Raw genomic sequence first — 17,736 nt, 5'->3', positions numbered from 1 at the left:
TTAGCTTTAGTCATTAAAAAAAAAGCACAAAAAGAAAAGACTCAGCAGAAGAATGTCAATGCCAGAATGCTCAATACCATAATTATTTACAAGCAAAGCATTGATTGTAGCTTATGAAATATGCCAAGAAAGCAGAGTATGGGACGATATCATGAAATGAATGACATATCCAGTTGTAGATTATTTTAATTTTGAAGTTTAACAATATACCGACTGCTAACAGGGCAGCTAGGTGGCTCAATGGATAGAGTACCAGGCCTGGAGTCAGAAAGACTCATCTTCCTGAGTTCAAATCTGGCCTCAGACACTAGCTGTATGACCCTGGGCAAGCACTTAACCATGTTTCCCTCACTTCCTCTTCTATAAAAGTGAGCTAGAGAAGGAAATAGCAAACCGTTTCAGTATCTTTGCCAAGAGACTCTCAAATGGGGTCAAAAAGAGTTGGATAGACTCAACCACAAACATTGCTAACAGATTTTGGTCAAGAAAATGTCAATTTTTATGCTAAATGAAATGTTTCCAAATGCTGGCCATCATTCCAGACTTATGATTGTTTTTTTTTTTTAAAATAGGTCTCTTCCTCTACCCTCAAATTAGAGCCAAGCCAAGCAAAATGGAACTGAAAGTTTCTGCCTTAGTGTCTGAGGCCACTATTTGCCATTGCAGAAGGTTAGAAGGTTAGACACCTGGCCATTACTTTTCAGGACCTGAAAATCTGTCTGACTCCTTTCCTCCCCCATCCCATCTTCCCACATCCTGCCTTGAAGAAAACCACACTTCTTCCTGTCATCTTCAGTTTCAAATGACAATCAGTCTGATACTGCTATCTCCCTTTAATCACTGGATTTGATAGGAATGGAGGAAGGGAAATATTCAGTTCTCAGGAGTCTAATATAGATCAACTCTGACCATAACTGATCATAATTCTAACATGGGACACTTTGATTTCCAAGGAAATAAGATCTCATGGTAAGACGTTTAACAGGTTCATGGAATGAGAGAAGAGGATTATGCTGGGTTCTATTTGTGGCATGGCAACTAAATTAAAGAAGGTGTTCCATCTCTCTGGGTTCTACTTTCCTCAGCTGCAAGGTGAGGATTGAATTAGGTAGATGATCATGGTGAAGCTAAAAACAAAAACTTATTTGATTAATCTAACTAAATCTAATTGATTAAGTGGAATGTACCCTGGCTTTGGATGAAAGGGTCCCTAAGTTCAAATCCCTCCTGCTCTCCACCATTTACTACCTGTTTCTATTTGTTAATAATCACAACCTCTCTTGGCCTCCGTAAAATGAGGGGCTGAACTAGATGCTTCTAAGATTTAAATCTGTGACCCTTCGATGTAATTTGCAAAACATTGCCCTAGAAATAAAAAACACTGGAGACACAATGACAAAATAAAAAAAGAGCCACTGTCCTCTAAGAGCTCCTAAAGAGTAGGAATTGGTTTTTTACTTTCTTTGTCTTCCAAGCTCTTGTTTATTGGCTTATAGACTGACAAGTTTTTCTACTAAAGAAAAACTGATCAAGGAAGTCAAGAGATGAGTTCTGGCTTTAATATTAGCTGTGTCAACTTGAGCAAGCTATTTCATTTTTCTCTGCCTTGGTTTCCTCATTTGTAAAGTGAAAGGATTGGTCCAGGGGTGGGGAACCTGTGGTCTGGAGGCTACATGTGGCCCTCTAGGTCCTCAAATGCAGTTCTTTGAATCCAAACTTCACAGAACAAATCCCCTTAATAAAAGGATTTGTTCTGTAAAACTTGGACTCAATTCAAAGGCGGCACCCAAGGACCCAGAAGGCCACAGGTGGCTTCAAGGCCGCAGGTTCCCCACCTCTGGGTTGGCCAAACTTGATGATACTCCAAAGTCCTTTCTGATTCTGAACATTTATTTCTGAACTACAGAAATCTCTGATGTCCTTTTTTAGCCTTCAAGTTCCCAGACCAGGGACTGCACCCGGAAGCATGAGGTGAGAAGACAGGCTCCTAGCAGCCAGCACCAGAATCTACTTGGTCCATAGCCGGCTGCTAGGACAGAAAGTCCCTTTACCATAGACAGGCTGTGAACTAAGACACACTTGGGTGAAGAGTTAAGCACTGGAAAGAAGAAGGGGGAAGGGGACAGCAAAGAAAAGGGTGGCCCACCGGAAGATGGTGAGCCAGCTAGCTGGCCTTAGTGACCTGCCCAGCTCCACTCCTAACCAGGGCTCAATGAGACTTTTCTAAGAGTTGGTACTTCTGCTTGGCGAAGGGCGCATTAACAATCCTTAGCGCAGGAACAAGTGGAGTGTGTGTGTGTGTGTGTGTGTGTGTGTGTGTGTGCGAAGTAGGCGGCGCTTGCTCTACAGAGAAAAAAAATGACAGTTTAAAAAAAAACCATTTTTTTTTTCTTTTAAAGGTAAGTGGCAGCAAATGGGAGTTCCCACCTGTGGCTTTCTCAGTGTCAGGAAGAGTTGCGAAAATGCAAAGGAGGGGCCACTCTGTCTTTCGGAAGATCTGATGCCCCACCCCTGGGTCCGAGAGAAAAGCCCCTTGGGCAAAAAGGCCAGAGAGGGTTGGTAGCTTAGGAAAAACAAGGAAGAACAGCTACACCCCTGGTGCTCCTCCTCCAGCAGCAACTGCCACTTCTTGCTTCCTGGGCTCACTCTCACCTGGGCAGTGGCCGTGGCAGCAGCAGCACCTACACCTGCGCCAGCCCAGGCTCCCACCCTCTGGCTGCCTAGGTGCCACCGCCCGACCCTAATTTCCCCCACCGGCCGGCCCTCTCCAGCCTGTCCTTTCAGCCTCAGAGTCCTCTCTGCTCGCGGATCCTGCCCCCATGGCCACAAACGGGCAGGGGCACCCCCGGATTACAGCCGGCTGCCGGCTGCTCCTGCTGACTCTCCTGGTGAGTTTGGCTGCGGGTCATCGCGCTTTTGGGAGGGTGCGAACACCTCTTCCCAGCGAGACAGCCGATGAACCCTACCAGGGAATGGATCTTTGGCGCTGGGGTCAGGGACTCGTGAGGGAATTGGGGAGAAGAGAAGCGGTGAGACTTGGAGAAAATGGGAGAGGTGAGCCAGGGAATTAGAGCCGGGTTTCTGAATCTGGAGACAAACGGGTACCTTAGATTTTAATCAGTTTAAGTAGCTGGAGATAAAAGCATCTGACTGCATCCCAAATTGTGGCCTCTAGGTATAGGGTGTGGATGAGCGCGTGTCTGAGCCTAGATGCTGGAACCGACCTTAGAAGCCATTCTGTGCTAAGTCTTCTTTGTACATATGCGAAAACTGAGAGCCCAGCAGGTTAAATGACTTGCCTGAGGTTATCCAAGTAGAAATTATCAAGAGACAAAGTTTAAACCCAGGAGCTCTGACTCTGGAGAGAGTTCTGACTCATTCTACTGTACGGATCTGCACTGCCCTTCGCTGCTCTTCTTCCTTTAATGCTTCAGTACTAAATCAGCCCTTGAGTCAGGGGGCAGTGGTGAGGACTGCTGCTTGAGGTGTTTGGTTATCACACCAGTTGCTCTGGTTACGCCTCTTCGAAAGAGTGTAGTGGTCCTGGGAGCTTCTCCCTCCAGGTCACTCTAAACCCCAGGTAAAAGAAAGCGGGGGCGGGGGGGTGGGCGGTATTCCTCTCGGGAGTGAGGTTACCACCCATCCCTTCCCCTGAACTTCCACTAATGATCCTCTACTCCTGCGGTTTTGGACAGTGGCTGGCAGATGCTGGGGTGAGTTGATCTGAAGCTGACTTGGAGAGCCTCCCGGAAGAGGGAGGAAACAGGCTGGTAGAATTAATAGAGGCTAGAGGACAAATGAGAAGAGAAAAACTCAGCGGAAAGGTCTGGAGTTTGGCAGCATCTTAGATGCACTCTTGGGAAATTATTTTTTTTTTTCTGTTGGAGCTTCAGGCTTTGAGGCCAATGTCATCCTGAAAGGGTAGTGAATCCAGGAGCATTCACAGAACCTTAAGTAACTGACCTGTGTGATTTTACCTGGAGAACAGAGTAGATTTGTATTCAGGATCAGGGGTTTGCCAAAGGGTTTTGGACGTTCTGAAAAAGAGCAGCGAAGGACTGATTGAAAAATGAATTTTAATCATCTAAAGAGCAGTGTGGATAACTTTGGAAAAGAGCCAATTATCAAGAGAATCAAGTGGAGAATAGGTGTAGGAGGAGCAGCCATTCGACATCTGAATTACTCAGCTACTTCTCTACCTTTTTGGGTTTTTTTTTTTTTTTGCTCTGTTTTTTTAAACAAGTAGGTCTACTTGTGACTTAACGAAATGTCCACACCACCACTTTTTGAATCTTGAAACAAGAATATTTGTGTGACCTGTTAGGAGGTTATTAGTAGCTCTGGAATGGTTAGGGAAAGTTACCTAAGTAACAACTGATTTTCCTATATGTAACCATTTGTATGGATCATACATTTCATCTTTGAGGTATAATTTGTATTAACTCTCAACTTGTACACCTTACAGTGGTTATTAAGTGCGCAGAAATGTCAGATCTCAGTTAACTTTTTTTATATGTTCATAAAAATGTCACATATTGGCAATATGCAATATTTGTCAAAGTATTATCTTAATTTCCACATCTCCTCTATATTATATGATCATTTAGAAGCATCCATGGTTAAAGGTAGTATATTTATCATTATGTTATATTATGTTTATTATATTATATTATATTTGGCAGATGGAGAGTAATTTAATTATATGTGAGTGTTGTGGGTTTTCCCTCATCTGTAAGAATTCCAATAAGCGCTTCATAAACTTTGGGTTCAATTCAATTTCAATTCAACAAATACGTATCGTATTCTCTATACAGTAGGCACTGTTCAAGCCAATGGTGATATAAAGAAAAAAAAATCCCTATGATTAAAAAGGATTTTACATGCTACTGGGTGGCTACAACAGGGATGCAAATAAGAAGAATATAAGGAAAACTGAAGAGGGAGAGAGAATGAAAGCTCCAGGTATATGGAGGAATTCATATGCAACTAGAGCAAAACCTGATGTCTGTTACTTCTTCCTAGAGAAAGCTCACGAGAATTCTTTTGATGGCTTCTAGTTTGAACCCTGGATTTCCTAAAGCACACATGTAATCGAAGTCTCAATCACTTGTTGAACATTCAAAAGTTGGCCATTGGCCGAGTGTGAACTATGTGAATAGACTGATCTGTTCTCCTCCACCCCTGAATTCTTCCCACAAACCCTGCTAGCCGTCTAATCTTTGAGGTTTTGTGGCTTTGGCTAGGATGAGATGAGCAATGACAGGTTTTATTATTGGAAGAGTAATGTGAATAGCAAAAGAATGGCCACACCTCATTCTCCACCTGGGTTTGGTGGTGTTCTCTAATAGGAAACTTAGTGTCCTTTCCATTACTCAGGATTTCTCTGTCAAGGATTAAACCACCCAAAAATCTCAAGACAAAATGAAAAGTAATACCTGACAGAAAGGTCAGGGACTTTAAAAGCAAAGAAACAAAAGAACACCCAAACCCAAACCAAAAAGCTCCAAACAACCCCCTCCTAAATTTATCCTTAATTGTTGCTCTACTTAAACGTATGCATTCATTCATTCATCTATCTATTTATTTATGTATGTATTTGTTTGTTTATTTATTTTTACAAAGTTACAATATCTATCCAGAATCAAGAGGATTAGAATCATAACATTTTAGAGCTAGAAGGGATCTTGCAGATCATCCAGGATGGAGAACCTGTGGCCTCAAAGGCATACATGGCCCTTTAAGTCCTCAAGTGCGGCCCTTTGACTGAATCTAAACTTCAGAGAACAAATCCCCTTAATAAAAGAATTTGTTTTATAAAACTTGAACTTGGTCAAAAGGCCAAACCCAAGGACCTAGAAGGCCACGTGGCCTTGAGGCCATAGGTTCCCTACCCTTGGTTATTCTAGTCCAACCCCTGCTTTACAGAGGAGGAAACTGGACCTTTCCTGGGAGTGAGGCCCAGGAAGATCATATGAATTGCCCTAGGTCACACAGCTAAATGCTTGAGTTAGGGTGATTCCTTTGCTCTCTTGAGTACAAATCAAATACTCTTTCCAGTACACCCATATTGGCTCTGAAGGAAACTTAATTCTTAAATTTATAAAATATCATCAATTACTAATTATATGGTACCTTTTCCAAGGAACTCAGACTGCTGCAGAAACATACTTTCTAAAAATACACCTTTAATGTAAGAGACGGTTATAATAAACAACTCTTTATTTTTTAAGGCTGAGGAAACTAAGTATTAGGAGTACAAAAGATTTCATGCAAGTTTCTTTTAAAAGTAAGCCTAAAGGAGATCCCTTGAGTTTTTGATTCTCAGCCCAGAATCCATGTGTAATTAATTGTTGTTCAGTCATTCAGTTGTGTCTGGTTCTTTGTGACCCTTTAGACTATACTGTCCATGTTTTTTTGGTTTTGTTTTTTTGCAAAAAATATAGGAGTGGTTTGCCATTCCTTTCTCTAGTGGGTTAAGACAAATAGAGGTTAAGTGACTTGCCCAGGGTCACACAACTATTACCTGTCTGAGGCCAGATTTGAGCTCAGGTCTTCACTCGGTCACATAGCTGCCTACCATCTTATACATGTGAGAGATTGTTCCACTTTTTCTAAAATATTTGTGCCCTTCAAAGAAGATATATGCATGCATAACTCTGAATACCATATGGTGTACTCATATGCAGTTACATATTGGGTAGTAAACTGTCTCTATCCTAGACAATTTATAAGTTTCCTGAGGCCATAAGATGTTAACTGACTGATTCAGGGTCACTAAGCTATTTAAATATCAGAATGGAGATTTTAACCCAGGACATCTTGACTCTGAACTTAATACTTTTTACTAGGCTATAGGACTTCTAAGCTGAATCTATTATATGTGTAATGAATGATGCCCAAACAATTGCCACACTTTGTTTTTTGGGTTAATTTTGCTCGGTGTACTGAAAGATAGAAATGCTTCACAAAATTTAAATTCATATGTGGCTAAATTATGGTAGAATTAGGACTATGAAATGTAGCTTTTTAAAAATCCACAGAACTGTACTTTGCTGAGCTTTTATATAGGGAATTTTATATGGGAAGAGTGTCCCTTATTTCTATTTTTAACATCCATGAGACATTTGAGACCCGGAGATGTTGTTGCTAGGCTTGTACCCAAAGGAGGTGGGGGGAAAAAGACCCCCATGGAGGTGGCAAAGTGGATAGAGTGCCAGTCTGAAGTCAAGAAGATTCATCCTCCTGAGTTCAAATCTGGCCTCAGATGTTTACTAGCTGTGTGACCCTGGGCAAGCCACTTAACTCTGTTTGATTCAGTTCCTTAACTGTAAAATGAGCTGGAGAAGGAAATGGCTAGGGTGATTCCATATAATTAGCAATGGATGATATTTTATAAATTTAAGAATTAACTTTCCTTCAGAGCCAATCTGGGTATAATGGAATTTTGACTCAGGAAGGAAGGAAACCACTCCAGTATCTTTGCAAGAAAACTCCAAATGGGATAATGAAAAGTTGGACACAGCTGAAGACCAACAACTATCTTGCAAATACACTTAATAAGGATACTCTATAAAGTTAAGAGGTAACAATATAAGGCAAAGTTAAATCTGTTGATAATACGTCTTGTAGGTTTGTGGTATATGAGCATTTGGAAGGAAAACTCATTTGACTTTGTTGAAAACCAATTTTAAAACAATTTTCTGAAGCATTGATCAAAGATTATGAACCTTATAAAATGTTTATAATTTCTTTACTGAACACCAAGTGGCAACTTGGCACAGTAGATAGAAAGCCAGCCTCCCCAGTCAGGTTGACTTGTGTTTGAGGCTGGACTTTGCTCCATACTGGTTGTGTGATGCTTGCTAGGTAAGTCATTTAACCTCTCACTGCCTACTAAGACTATAATGTAAAGAATATTTCCTGATCTTCATTAGTGGAGGATATTTCTTTACCAGGGTGCACTCTGTATACCAGTGAAATCACGAGTCTAGATTAAACACTAAAGTATTCCTGACTCTCTAAGAAATAGAACAGATAACTTTATTTAGAATTAGAAAAGCTTTACACTTTGTATATTTGAGGAAACTGAGTTCCAGAGAGGTAGAATAACACACCCAAGTCACCCAGTTCTCCTGACTCCTGTTCCACTGCACTACACTGCTCAGTGATCAGATCTAAGCCAATCCAACAAGGATTTATTGAATGTCTTCTGGGGGCAAAATATTATGCTACAAGTTGGGTGATAAAGACAAGGTGGTAAATAGTCCCTGCCCTTGTTCAAAACAAATAAAAACTTAAAAAAAAAGTCATAAAGGGCTATAAATTTTTAAACAGAACAAAATTCAGTAAATTTGTGAGTATTCTTTCAACTTTCAAAATATTTGGGACTTACCTGTTTTGTTTCATCCCCATGTGTATCCAATGTAACATCTGATTTTTGAGGCAGTTCATACAAATGAAGATTGAAAGTGACATTGCATGTCTGTATCTGGTGGTAAGCAGCCATGAAACCATAGTAGTGTTCACTGCCATCCTTGGCACATTATTTCCTTCAGGGTCATATTGAGTAAATTTTTTAAAAAATTAACCATGGAAGGAATCCAATTATAAATAAAGAACTGCTGTATGTATTTTTGTTCTTCCACATTCAGCCTATTTTTGAACACGTACTACATTTTACTGTACACTTGTATAACACTTTACATTTTTGGACATGCTTTCATGATTCTCATAACACTCTGAGGTATTCAGGGCAAAGATCTCTGCTTTACAAATGAGAATATTGAGAGGTTGTGAATAGCTAGAGGTCAAATGGCTGCTAAGCAGAAGACAGAACCAGAATTTAGGGCTTCCTTTTATTATTCTATATACTTTCCCAGGTTGTTGTTGTGTTTGTCCTTCGTTTTTGAAGAGGACCATGACATCAGGGAAATGATGACATGACTTGTAGTTGACTTCGATTTGAGTGAGGGAAGGCTGTGCAAGGTCACCTGCCTCACTTTCTCCTCCAGAGCCATCTGGATCCAGAGACCAGATATTCATCAGGATGACTGGAGATGACCCAGCAATGGGAGACCCTGGCCCTTTTAAGCTTAGGCCTTTTCATGAACTCACTTAGAGTGAAGTTAATGCCCATTCAGTGAATAGGCCTCTTTAAGAAGTGAGTCAAGGGATAACCCCTTTAATTAGAAAAAAGAAAAAAAAATCAAGCTGGGAGGGGAAGAGTGTCAAGGTTGCTGTTCCAAAAAGAAACAGTTATATGTGTCAGAAGAGCCCGAACCCTAATTTTCCTTAATCCAAGGCTGCTCTTCTATTACTTCTCTTGTTAATCTTATACCTATATCAAACTCCCTTCTAAACACCTTGATTGAAAAAAAACTAAATTCCATAAACTAGTGTATTCTCAAAATTAAGTTTTTTCAATACTGAGAGAGAGTATAACTGGTAGAAAACGGAATTCCTTGATCTCTCAAGATTGTCTCCAGTCTTCCAATTATTGCACTTGGTCTAAAAAATAAATAAACCCATGATCATTGATCTTGTCATACAAGTTAAGAGGCTGACATTAAGGAATTACAATGTCAACAGAGCTGTAAGGACACTCAAATATGCTTTTAAAAAATCCAAACTGTTCACAAGTTAGATTTAACTTGCTACTGACTTAAAGAAATAAAAATCATGAAAAATCAGTAACACAAATTTATATAAAGAAAAAAACTCACCAGGTCTCCCTTGGAACTTCAACCCTTACAATATCAAAGTTGTCATGAAGGAAGGAAGGAAAACTTTCCCAGGTATGTCCCTCCCAAATCCTGTCCTTCCATTTTAGTTTTCTCAGGTGATTGAATTGAGCAGCTAAGTGGAACAGTGGATAGAGCAATGGGCCTGAAGTCAGGAAGACTCATCTTTCTGACTTCAAATCTGGCCTCAGACACTTGTTACCTGTGTCACCAGGGGCAAGTCACTTAACACTGTTTGCCTCAGTTTCTTATCTGTAAAATGAGCTGGGAAAGGATGGCAAGCCATTCTAGTTTCTTTGCCAAGAAAATGAGGTCATGAATAATCAGACACAACTGGACAATAGTGAAAGACCTTTCCTAGGATAGTTGCAAACTGCAGTTAATTTTGATTTTCTTTATAGGTCTTGAGTTTTTCCTGTGAAGCCTGCAAAAGAGCGATACTTTCTGTTCCTTCTAAACTCGAAGCTGAGACTTTTGTTGGTAGAGGTAAGAAAATGAAAAAGAAATTTTTCCTGAACCATAATTTGATATATTTTCTTTAAGTATGATGTTTGAAGACAGGGAAACTGTGAGGTGATAGAGTTTTGAAGTTAGCATGGGAACCAGTTAGAAGTAGATTTAAATGAGTATGATTTTTATAAAATTTTTATGCTTCATAGTGTAAGGATTAATTTTGGGGGTGGTGAATACTCTTGGAAATTTTAGGTCTCCTAGGTTGGCTACTTTCCCTCTACCCCTTAACTATGTTAAAAGAACTACAAGTCTAGAGATATCTGGGTTGGTTTTTTTTTTTGGCGGGGTTGGGAGGGTAGAGAGCGATTTTGAATTTATAATAAAATAGAATTTTAGTAGTAAAATATTTCCTTGTAAAAGAGATTTGGAAAAATGACTTTGCCTTTCAAAAATTTTATCTTGAGGAAGAAAAAAATTACTTTTAAAATTTATGATTGACATGGGAAGTATCTAAAATACATATATGGTTTAGGTCAGTGATTGCAAACTCAAATTACACTTTATGTAATGTTAGATGATTTTCTGTAAGGCTTCACTGGATTTACGAGTCAGAAGACCTGAGTCTGAGTCCTGCCTCAGGTTTTTACTAGCCATGTGACTTTGGACAAATCACTTAAATTTTCAGAACCTCAGGTTCTTCATCTGTAAAATGTACAATAATATTGTTTTTACAATCTTCTTTGCCATGTTGCTGGAAGGAGTGTTTTATAACCTAAGGGCTATGCAATGTGAGGATTTCTTTTTTTGAGGGGCAAGATAGGATTTAATTCTGACCTGTGATTTTTATTAGTATAGAGAACTCAATTTGGAAACTCCCTTACTAGTACAGCTAAGCAACTGTTCTGTGACTTATATTCTTAGTTGTCTAGGACAGTGAGAGGTCAAGGACTCATCTGGAGGATCACAGGACTGGTTTAAGTCCTAAATGACTCTTGTATCCTGGTCTTCTGGACTTAGAGGCCAGCACTACATGCACTGGGCTCATTTATTTATTTTTACTTATTTTTATATTTATTTATATATAGTTTTATGGCATTGTAAAGGCTGCAAGGCCTTAGGATAATATTTTCCTGCTATGTTAGAAATCCCCAGTGAATAACCCCAAGTGTTAAAGTGTAAAAACCTCCAAAGAGGTGTGGGTCTACCCAAAAGAGACTTAACACTTGGGGTTATTCACTGGGGATTTCTGCCTTGTCTTGGCTCTTATGTAATAACACAGACCTACTTGGAAGGGCTAGGGGTAGAAGTGAGAGGATAGGGTTTTGACCTCTATGCAAGTGACTCCTCTGCTCTACACCCATGGCTGGGTTCAGTTCTGAGGAATCCTCTGGATTCCTATAATACCTAGCAACTCTAACTCCATGTCTGAGGGAAAAAAGTTTCCAAGGAGTTCATGAAACACACAGAGCACCCAAAATCTTCTCAGTGAATCCCTGCAGGACACAGATCAATCTAAATGGATTTCTGAACTCACCTCACTAAGACAAACAGGTTAGCTTAAAGGGAAAGCTACTTACTACTCACTCAAATACCTCACTATGACTTGGAGGTTTTGATTTTGTTTCCTCAAAGCCTGTGTCAGTAGAACCTAAGCTGAAGTGGAACTTTAGGTATGGTCCTGGAGGTAAAGAGATGTTCAAGGATCAGCCTACCTTAATGTGGAGAGGCTAATCACTGACATGAGAGCTAGAGGAGGAACTTTTTGTCCATAATAACCATTGAAACTAATAAAAATACAAAGTGGCCCCAAATCCCTTCTTCTATGCTTGCAGTTAGTGTCACAGTGATAGACAAGGGAGCAAAAAATACGAAGAATCACAGTTATTAGGATAACTACCGACATTAATTTAATTGTTGGTACCTTAAACGTAGCATATTTGTTGTGTGGCCAGTGAGTTGACCTGGTGGAACTGAATAACAGTGAGTTGACCTGGTGGAACTGAATAACAGCTTGTCACTACAAATAAATATATAAACAATAATAAGCTACTAGAAATAAAACCAGAAAGGCCTAAGTAAATGGGAGTAAGTAGCTTTAGTCAAAAAAGTCAATGTTTGCCAACAGGCATCAAAAGAAGTTATTTCATGTGACACTTGGTAATCTTACTGCAGGATACTCATAAGTTAGCAGACCACCATGAAGATAATTATAACTTTTAGACCAACATCTGTTGGGATCAAGAATCTTTAGAAGTATTAGTGGAGGATTTTAACTCTCTACTTTGAGGTCAGAATTTTTATTCCACTAACACCAGTGAATCTCATAGATTATTAACTTGCTACCCTGAAAGCTTGCTTTCCAATGACTACTCTTGGCTGACTTCTGACTAGGAAAAAAAATGATCTTTTTTGTTGTTGGCATTTTAATAAAGGAAGCCTTGGGGAAAGTGGTACTCTTATCATCAGAATCATCATCATCATCATCATCATTTATTAGTAATTAATATCTTTTCACAATAATACCAACTTCAAAAATAATAGTATGACAGGTGGCCCTAATGCTCCCCACACATCTCTCCTCAAGGCCAAGAAGGAAAAAAACTTGGGGATATTGGAAAATGTACATGTGCATATATTTCTTACCTTTCCCATTGTCCCACTGATTTCTTCCAGAAAACTTCCTGGAAGTATTAGAAGCACATGTTATACTAACTTACATTAATATAGTGCTTCACAATTACTACAGCATATTCATACGTGTTTTCACATTTGTGCCTTGATTCTGCCTTACAGTTCCATGCTTTTCCCTCTACACCATTCTGTCTACCTTATGCCACATATGCATCTATGGCACCAGAGTCCTTGACATTAACTTTGACCCTTGCCTCTCCTCCATCTGTTAAGTTGCCAAGTTTTGTTGATTCTAGTTCTGAAACCTCTTGAACATTAGTGTTTACCTTTCTTTTCTCATGACTTCATTACCACCTGACTGAATTTTAAAAGTATTCTGTGCCTTTGTTCTCTCTACCAACCTGGGTTCAAGTGGCACCTCTGACACTTACTGATTGTGTGACCTGAGCAATTCACATATCCCCTCCAGTGCTCTGAGCAGCTAAGACTCTAAAGAGGATGCCAGCCTTCAGTGGCTGAGAGAATTACCTTAGCTGAGAGTCCCTTGTACTAAAGATATTGCAGTTCACTCCCTAGACCTAGTTAAGAAAAAAAGATGGCAGAAGGATCATGAAACTAAGGATGAATATTTAAAAAAATGTCATGGAACCGTAAGAATAATATCAGTAGGGGTAAAACACAAAATGAGCTGAAGCTTATAAAAATTGCTAAGGACAACATAAGGTATATCAGGAACAAAAAGAGCAATAAAGGACAGATCCATTTTTAGGTGCCTTGTTAATGGTGAGAAAGGAGAACTAGACAACTTGAATTTAGCTTCCAGCTTTTCTATGAAGGAGAATGATCTTCAAATAACTCATTATGCCATAAAAAATCACAAAATTTCTTGTAAAAATATATTTTGCTTTTGTTTGCTTTTTACAAATTGTTGTGATTTGTCTCTCCTGCAGTTAATCTAGATGAATGCCTTCCATCTGCAAACATAATCCATTCAAGTGATCCTCACTTCAGAATTTTCAAAGATGGTTCGGTTTATACAACTGATACTGTTGTGTTGTCTCCTGAGAAGGGAACTTTTACTATTCTGCTTTCCAACACACAGACAAGAGAACAGAAGAATCTAGTTGTCTTACTAGAATATCAAAAGAAGGTATAAAAGAATGTGTCAATATTGTCTTAATATGTATTATTTCCTTTTTATCATGTTGTCTCTTTATTGGTGAATTATACCTGCTGCCTACCCTTGAACTTTTGGCCAGATTTTTCAAGTTGCCATTATTTCATTCCTCCTCTATTTCACCAATCTCGTATCTCATTCTTGGTTCTTATGAGATGCGTTGCCTATGGAGAGTCTAAGGTTTGGAAAAAATAACCATTGATTTTACATGTGTATTTTTTGTGTTTTCTAAATTCAGGTACTGAAGAAAAGACATTTGAGAGAAACAGTCCTTAAGCGTGCCAAGAGAAGATGGGCTCCTATCCCTTGTTCATTGATGGAGAACTCATTAGGTCCTTTTCCCATGCTTCTTCAACAGGTAGTTACATTTTTGATTAATTCTACAATTCTTCATATCCCCACAATTTGGCCACTGACTTTTCAATCACTCAAGATTATCATGGCTTCCTTCTTTATATGTGGGGTGTGTTTATGGATGTATGTATTTATGTACACATGACATATATATTTTTCGATTTTTTTTTGGAAAAGCTTTTGCCACCTTTCATAATGTAAAATCTTGATTTCTTGGTACCTGAAACTTTGTAGTATGAGAGTGACTCCCAGAAATCAAGAAAGAAGCCTCAGAGAATGGACACATTGTTACAAATAATAAAATTCAAATTTTAAATTACATGTATTTTGATTGTCTACTAGAGAAAGGGAGTACTACTGTTGATTGGAAGTGAATATAAAAGCCAAATCCTGTCTTAACAGGAGAAGAAGAGAAAATAATTTTTTAAAAGGAGAGAACACAGTGGAGAACATAAGTGGGTGGAAATTAGGGGAGGGTAACCTGGGATCTTGGTATAAGAGAACGAGATGGAGAAATAGTATGAATGGGAAGGCAGCAAAGATGCATATGAAGGGAGGTATAACAAATTTGTGCAAAGGCTAAGCAAAAACCCCTGTGTAAAATCCTACATGGTTTATAAACTTTGAAACCATTGTGACATTTAGGTAGTGCTGTTGTAGGGTATAATGTGTTCATTTGTGGGCATATATACTAGCAAGCTAAGATATGACATCACAGTGTGTTTGTGTACAAATACACACATATGTGATATGTATATGCACACATGTATAATCATATTCACAAATATAGCTTATGTACATGTATACAAGCTTAGTATGGCTGTATCACTAAATTAGAGTTACTGTTTTGATACCTGATCAAAAAATGTTATTATTTTTGAATAAATGCCAATTGGAAAAGTAAAAGGTTTTTAAAAGCAAAGGAGTTTGGGTCTAAATTATATGTATTTTCTGAAGGGTAAGTATAGAATGTCAAAGTTAGACATGGTATTAAAAAGCAGTAGTATATAAATTCCTTAAAGGAAGAGACTTTCATTTTTGCCTTTGCATCATTGTACCCAGCATAGTTCTTTGGATCCAGTAGGTATTTTGAAAATAGATGTTCCAGTGTTTTAAAATGTGATCCCACGTGGTCTGTGGAATCTAAATAGGCTGAAAGGTTTGTGGCTCTTTTATAGAACTTTGTTCAGGGGATACCCCATGTTTAGAAACATTTTATAGTGTTGCCGAAACTAGTCTATTTTGATGATACTTGCCCTTGCTGGTGCCAGTGAGTAAAATGCTCCCAGCTTTAAAAAGATTAAAGACAGATTGACTGCTATTACGTGTCTTAATACTATGTATGGGTTCCCATAAAGTAAAACCTTTAATGATGGGAAAATGTGATCATCCTAGAGGTTTCTAAGGTACTGTGCACTTACCTAAATGGGAAAAGGTTTTCCTTTTTTCCCCCTCTGATTTGTTCCATAATATTTATGTATCTTCAGTGAATGAAAGATCACCTTAGTGGATTACAGTTAGCTGAAGAAGCACTCGTTGTTAGATTGTTGTAGGATTCTCATCCGTCTTCCAGTGATCAGAGTTAATTTCTGAAAATATTTTAAGTCTCTTGTTGAAATAAAAATGTTAGATAATGTTAGCAATCTTTGGATAAATGACGTTAAGATTATGAAATATTAATTCAAAAGAAATTTCATGAGATGTCATCATACTGATGTCATGAAAGACTTTTCATCTTGGTCTAGTATGAACAATACAAATTTTATTATTGCCTGTGCTCGGGGAAGCTAGGAGGTGCATGGAGTAGAGCACTGGCCCTGGCGTCAGGAGGACCTGAGTTCAAATGTGGCCTCGGACACTTGACACATGTACTAGCTGTGTGACCTTGGCCAAGTCACTTAATCCCAATTGCCCTGCCAAAAAAGCAAAAAAAAAATTATTGCCTGTGTTTAGAGAGCTGCCAGTCAATTGATAAGCATTTATTAAGCACCTACTGTATTCCAGGTACTGTATTAGATGCTAGAGATGGAAAATAAAAAATGAAACTGTCTCTACCTTCAAGGAGTTTACATTTTATGATGTGAAGAACTTGTATCTATATTCACAAAATGGATATGGATATAGATACGCATACAGAGAAGCATATGTTACATAGGCATTTGTCTTGCATATATTATTATATAATAATATACAATATAGCATATATAATATATAACTATATAATAACATGCAATATAACATATATTTAAGACAAATAATTTCTGGGGGTACAGAGTGGTGGTGGTGGTAGTGGCCATAACAGCTTGGGCATGGATCAGGAAAGGCTTTAGGCCTGAAGGGAACCACAAAGTGTAAGAGGCAGACACGAGAAGGAAATGCATTTTAAGGAGGAGGAAAAGCATGTGGAAATGCAAGGAGACAGAAAACAGAATGTTATGTACACCAAAGAGCATGCAGAGTAATTTGCATGGCATGTCGAATGCATAATAATGCTGAAAATGTAGGCTAGAACCAAATTGTAGTGGGCTTTTAATATGAAACATAGAAGTTTGTATTTTATCCTAGAGGTAATAGGGAGCCACTCAGGTTTTAGATCATGGGAGCAATCAGAACTGTGCTTTAGGAATATTGCTTTGGTAGTTGTTTAAGAAGAGATTGGAGAGTAGAGGGACTTGCTGCTGAGAGACCAATAAGGAGGCTGTTGCAATCGTCTCAACAGCAATGGGTGGTGGTCTACTACTGGAGGAGAAACAGGAAGGTACAAAAGATGTTGTGTAGGTCAAAAGGCAAACATTATGAAGGATGACGGGGAAAAAATTTGAACTGAATTATCATTACAAAAATGTCTACTGTTGAGAGACAATTTGAAAGTTTTGTTGTTGTTGTGTTTGTCTTTCATTTTTGAAGAGGACCATGACATCAGGGAAATGATGACATGACTTGCAGTTGACTTTGATTTGAGTGACGGAGGGCTGTGCAGGGTCACCAGCCTCACTTTCTCCTCCAGATCCATCTGTGGCTTGATATTCACCAGGATGACTGGAGATGGCCCCTGAAAGTTTGGTAATTAGGATTAGAAAATGTCACTGCATATTCTTGAAATGGCAGGGAATAGTTATTCCTCCTTACCTCTTCAACAAAGTTAATATAGGAAGAACAGATAAAAGCTGACAAAGAAGTTAATGTGCTTTTTTTCCCTTCAGTTTCACTAAGAGAGTGTGTTTTGAATGTTCCTTAGTCAAAAGACACTGATAAAGACAGGGAAGAGTTCATAGAGAATGAGAAAAATTCTTAGGATATGGCTACTTCAGATTTTGATTAAATACAGGGGGAAATGGTCATTTCATCTTAGAATTTGTGAGAAAGAAGGTGAAAAAAGCT

The 17,736-nt window shown here is 38.7% G+C and overlaps 1 protein-coding gene across 1 annotated transcript in view; it reads left to right on the top strand.

The window, feature by feature from the left end:
• The first annotated feature begins 2,819 nt into the window (after window positions 1-2,819).
• The window catches only part of LOC118833634 (desmocollin-2-like), a 43,156-nt gene continuing 28,239 nt past the window's right edge, over window positions 2,820-17,736 (top strand). Inside the window, exons 1-4 of the mRNA XM_036741012.1 lie at window positions 2,820-2,888; window positions 10,142-10,226; window positions 13,775-13,974; window positions 14,240-14,359. Coding sequence (XP_036596907.1) covers window positions 2,820-2,888; window positions 10,142-10,226; window positions 13,775-13,974; window positions 14,240-14,359 — 474 coding nt within the window. The remainder of the gene's footprint in view (window positions 2,889-10,141; window positions 10,227-13,774; window positions 13,975-14,239; window positions 14,360-17,736) is intronic.

The sequence above is a fragment of the Trichosurus vulpecula genome, chromosome 1 (genome assembly GCF_011100635.1).
Source record: "Trichosurus vulpecula isolate mTriVul1 chromosome 1, mTriVul1.pri, whole genome shotgun sequence".
NCBI classification, from domain to species: domain Eukaryota; kingdom Metazoa; phylum Chordata; class Mammalia; order Diprotodontia; family Phalangeridae; genus Trichosurus; species Trichosurus vulpecula.
Note: the sequence above shows the minus strand (reverse complement) of the source record. Positions and strands in the feature narration are given on the sequence as shown.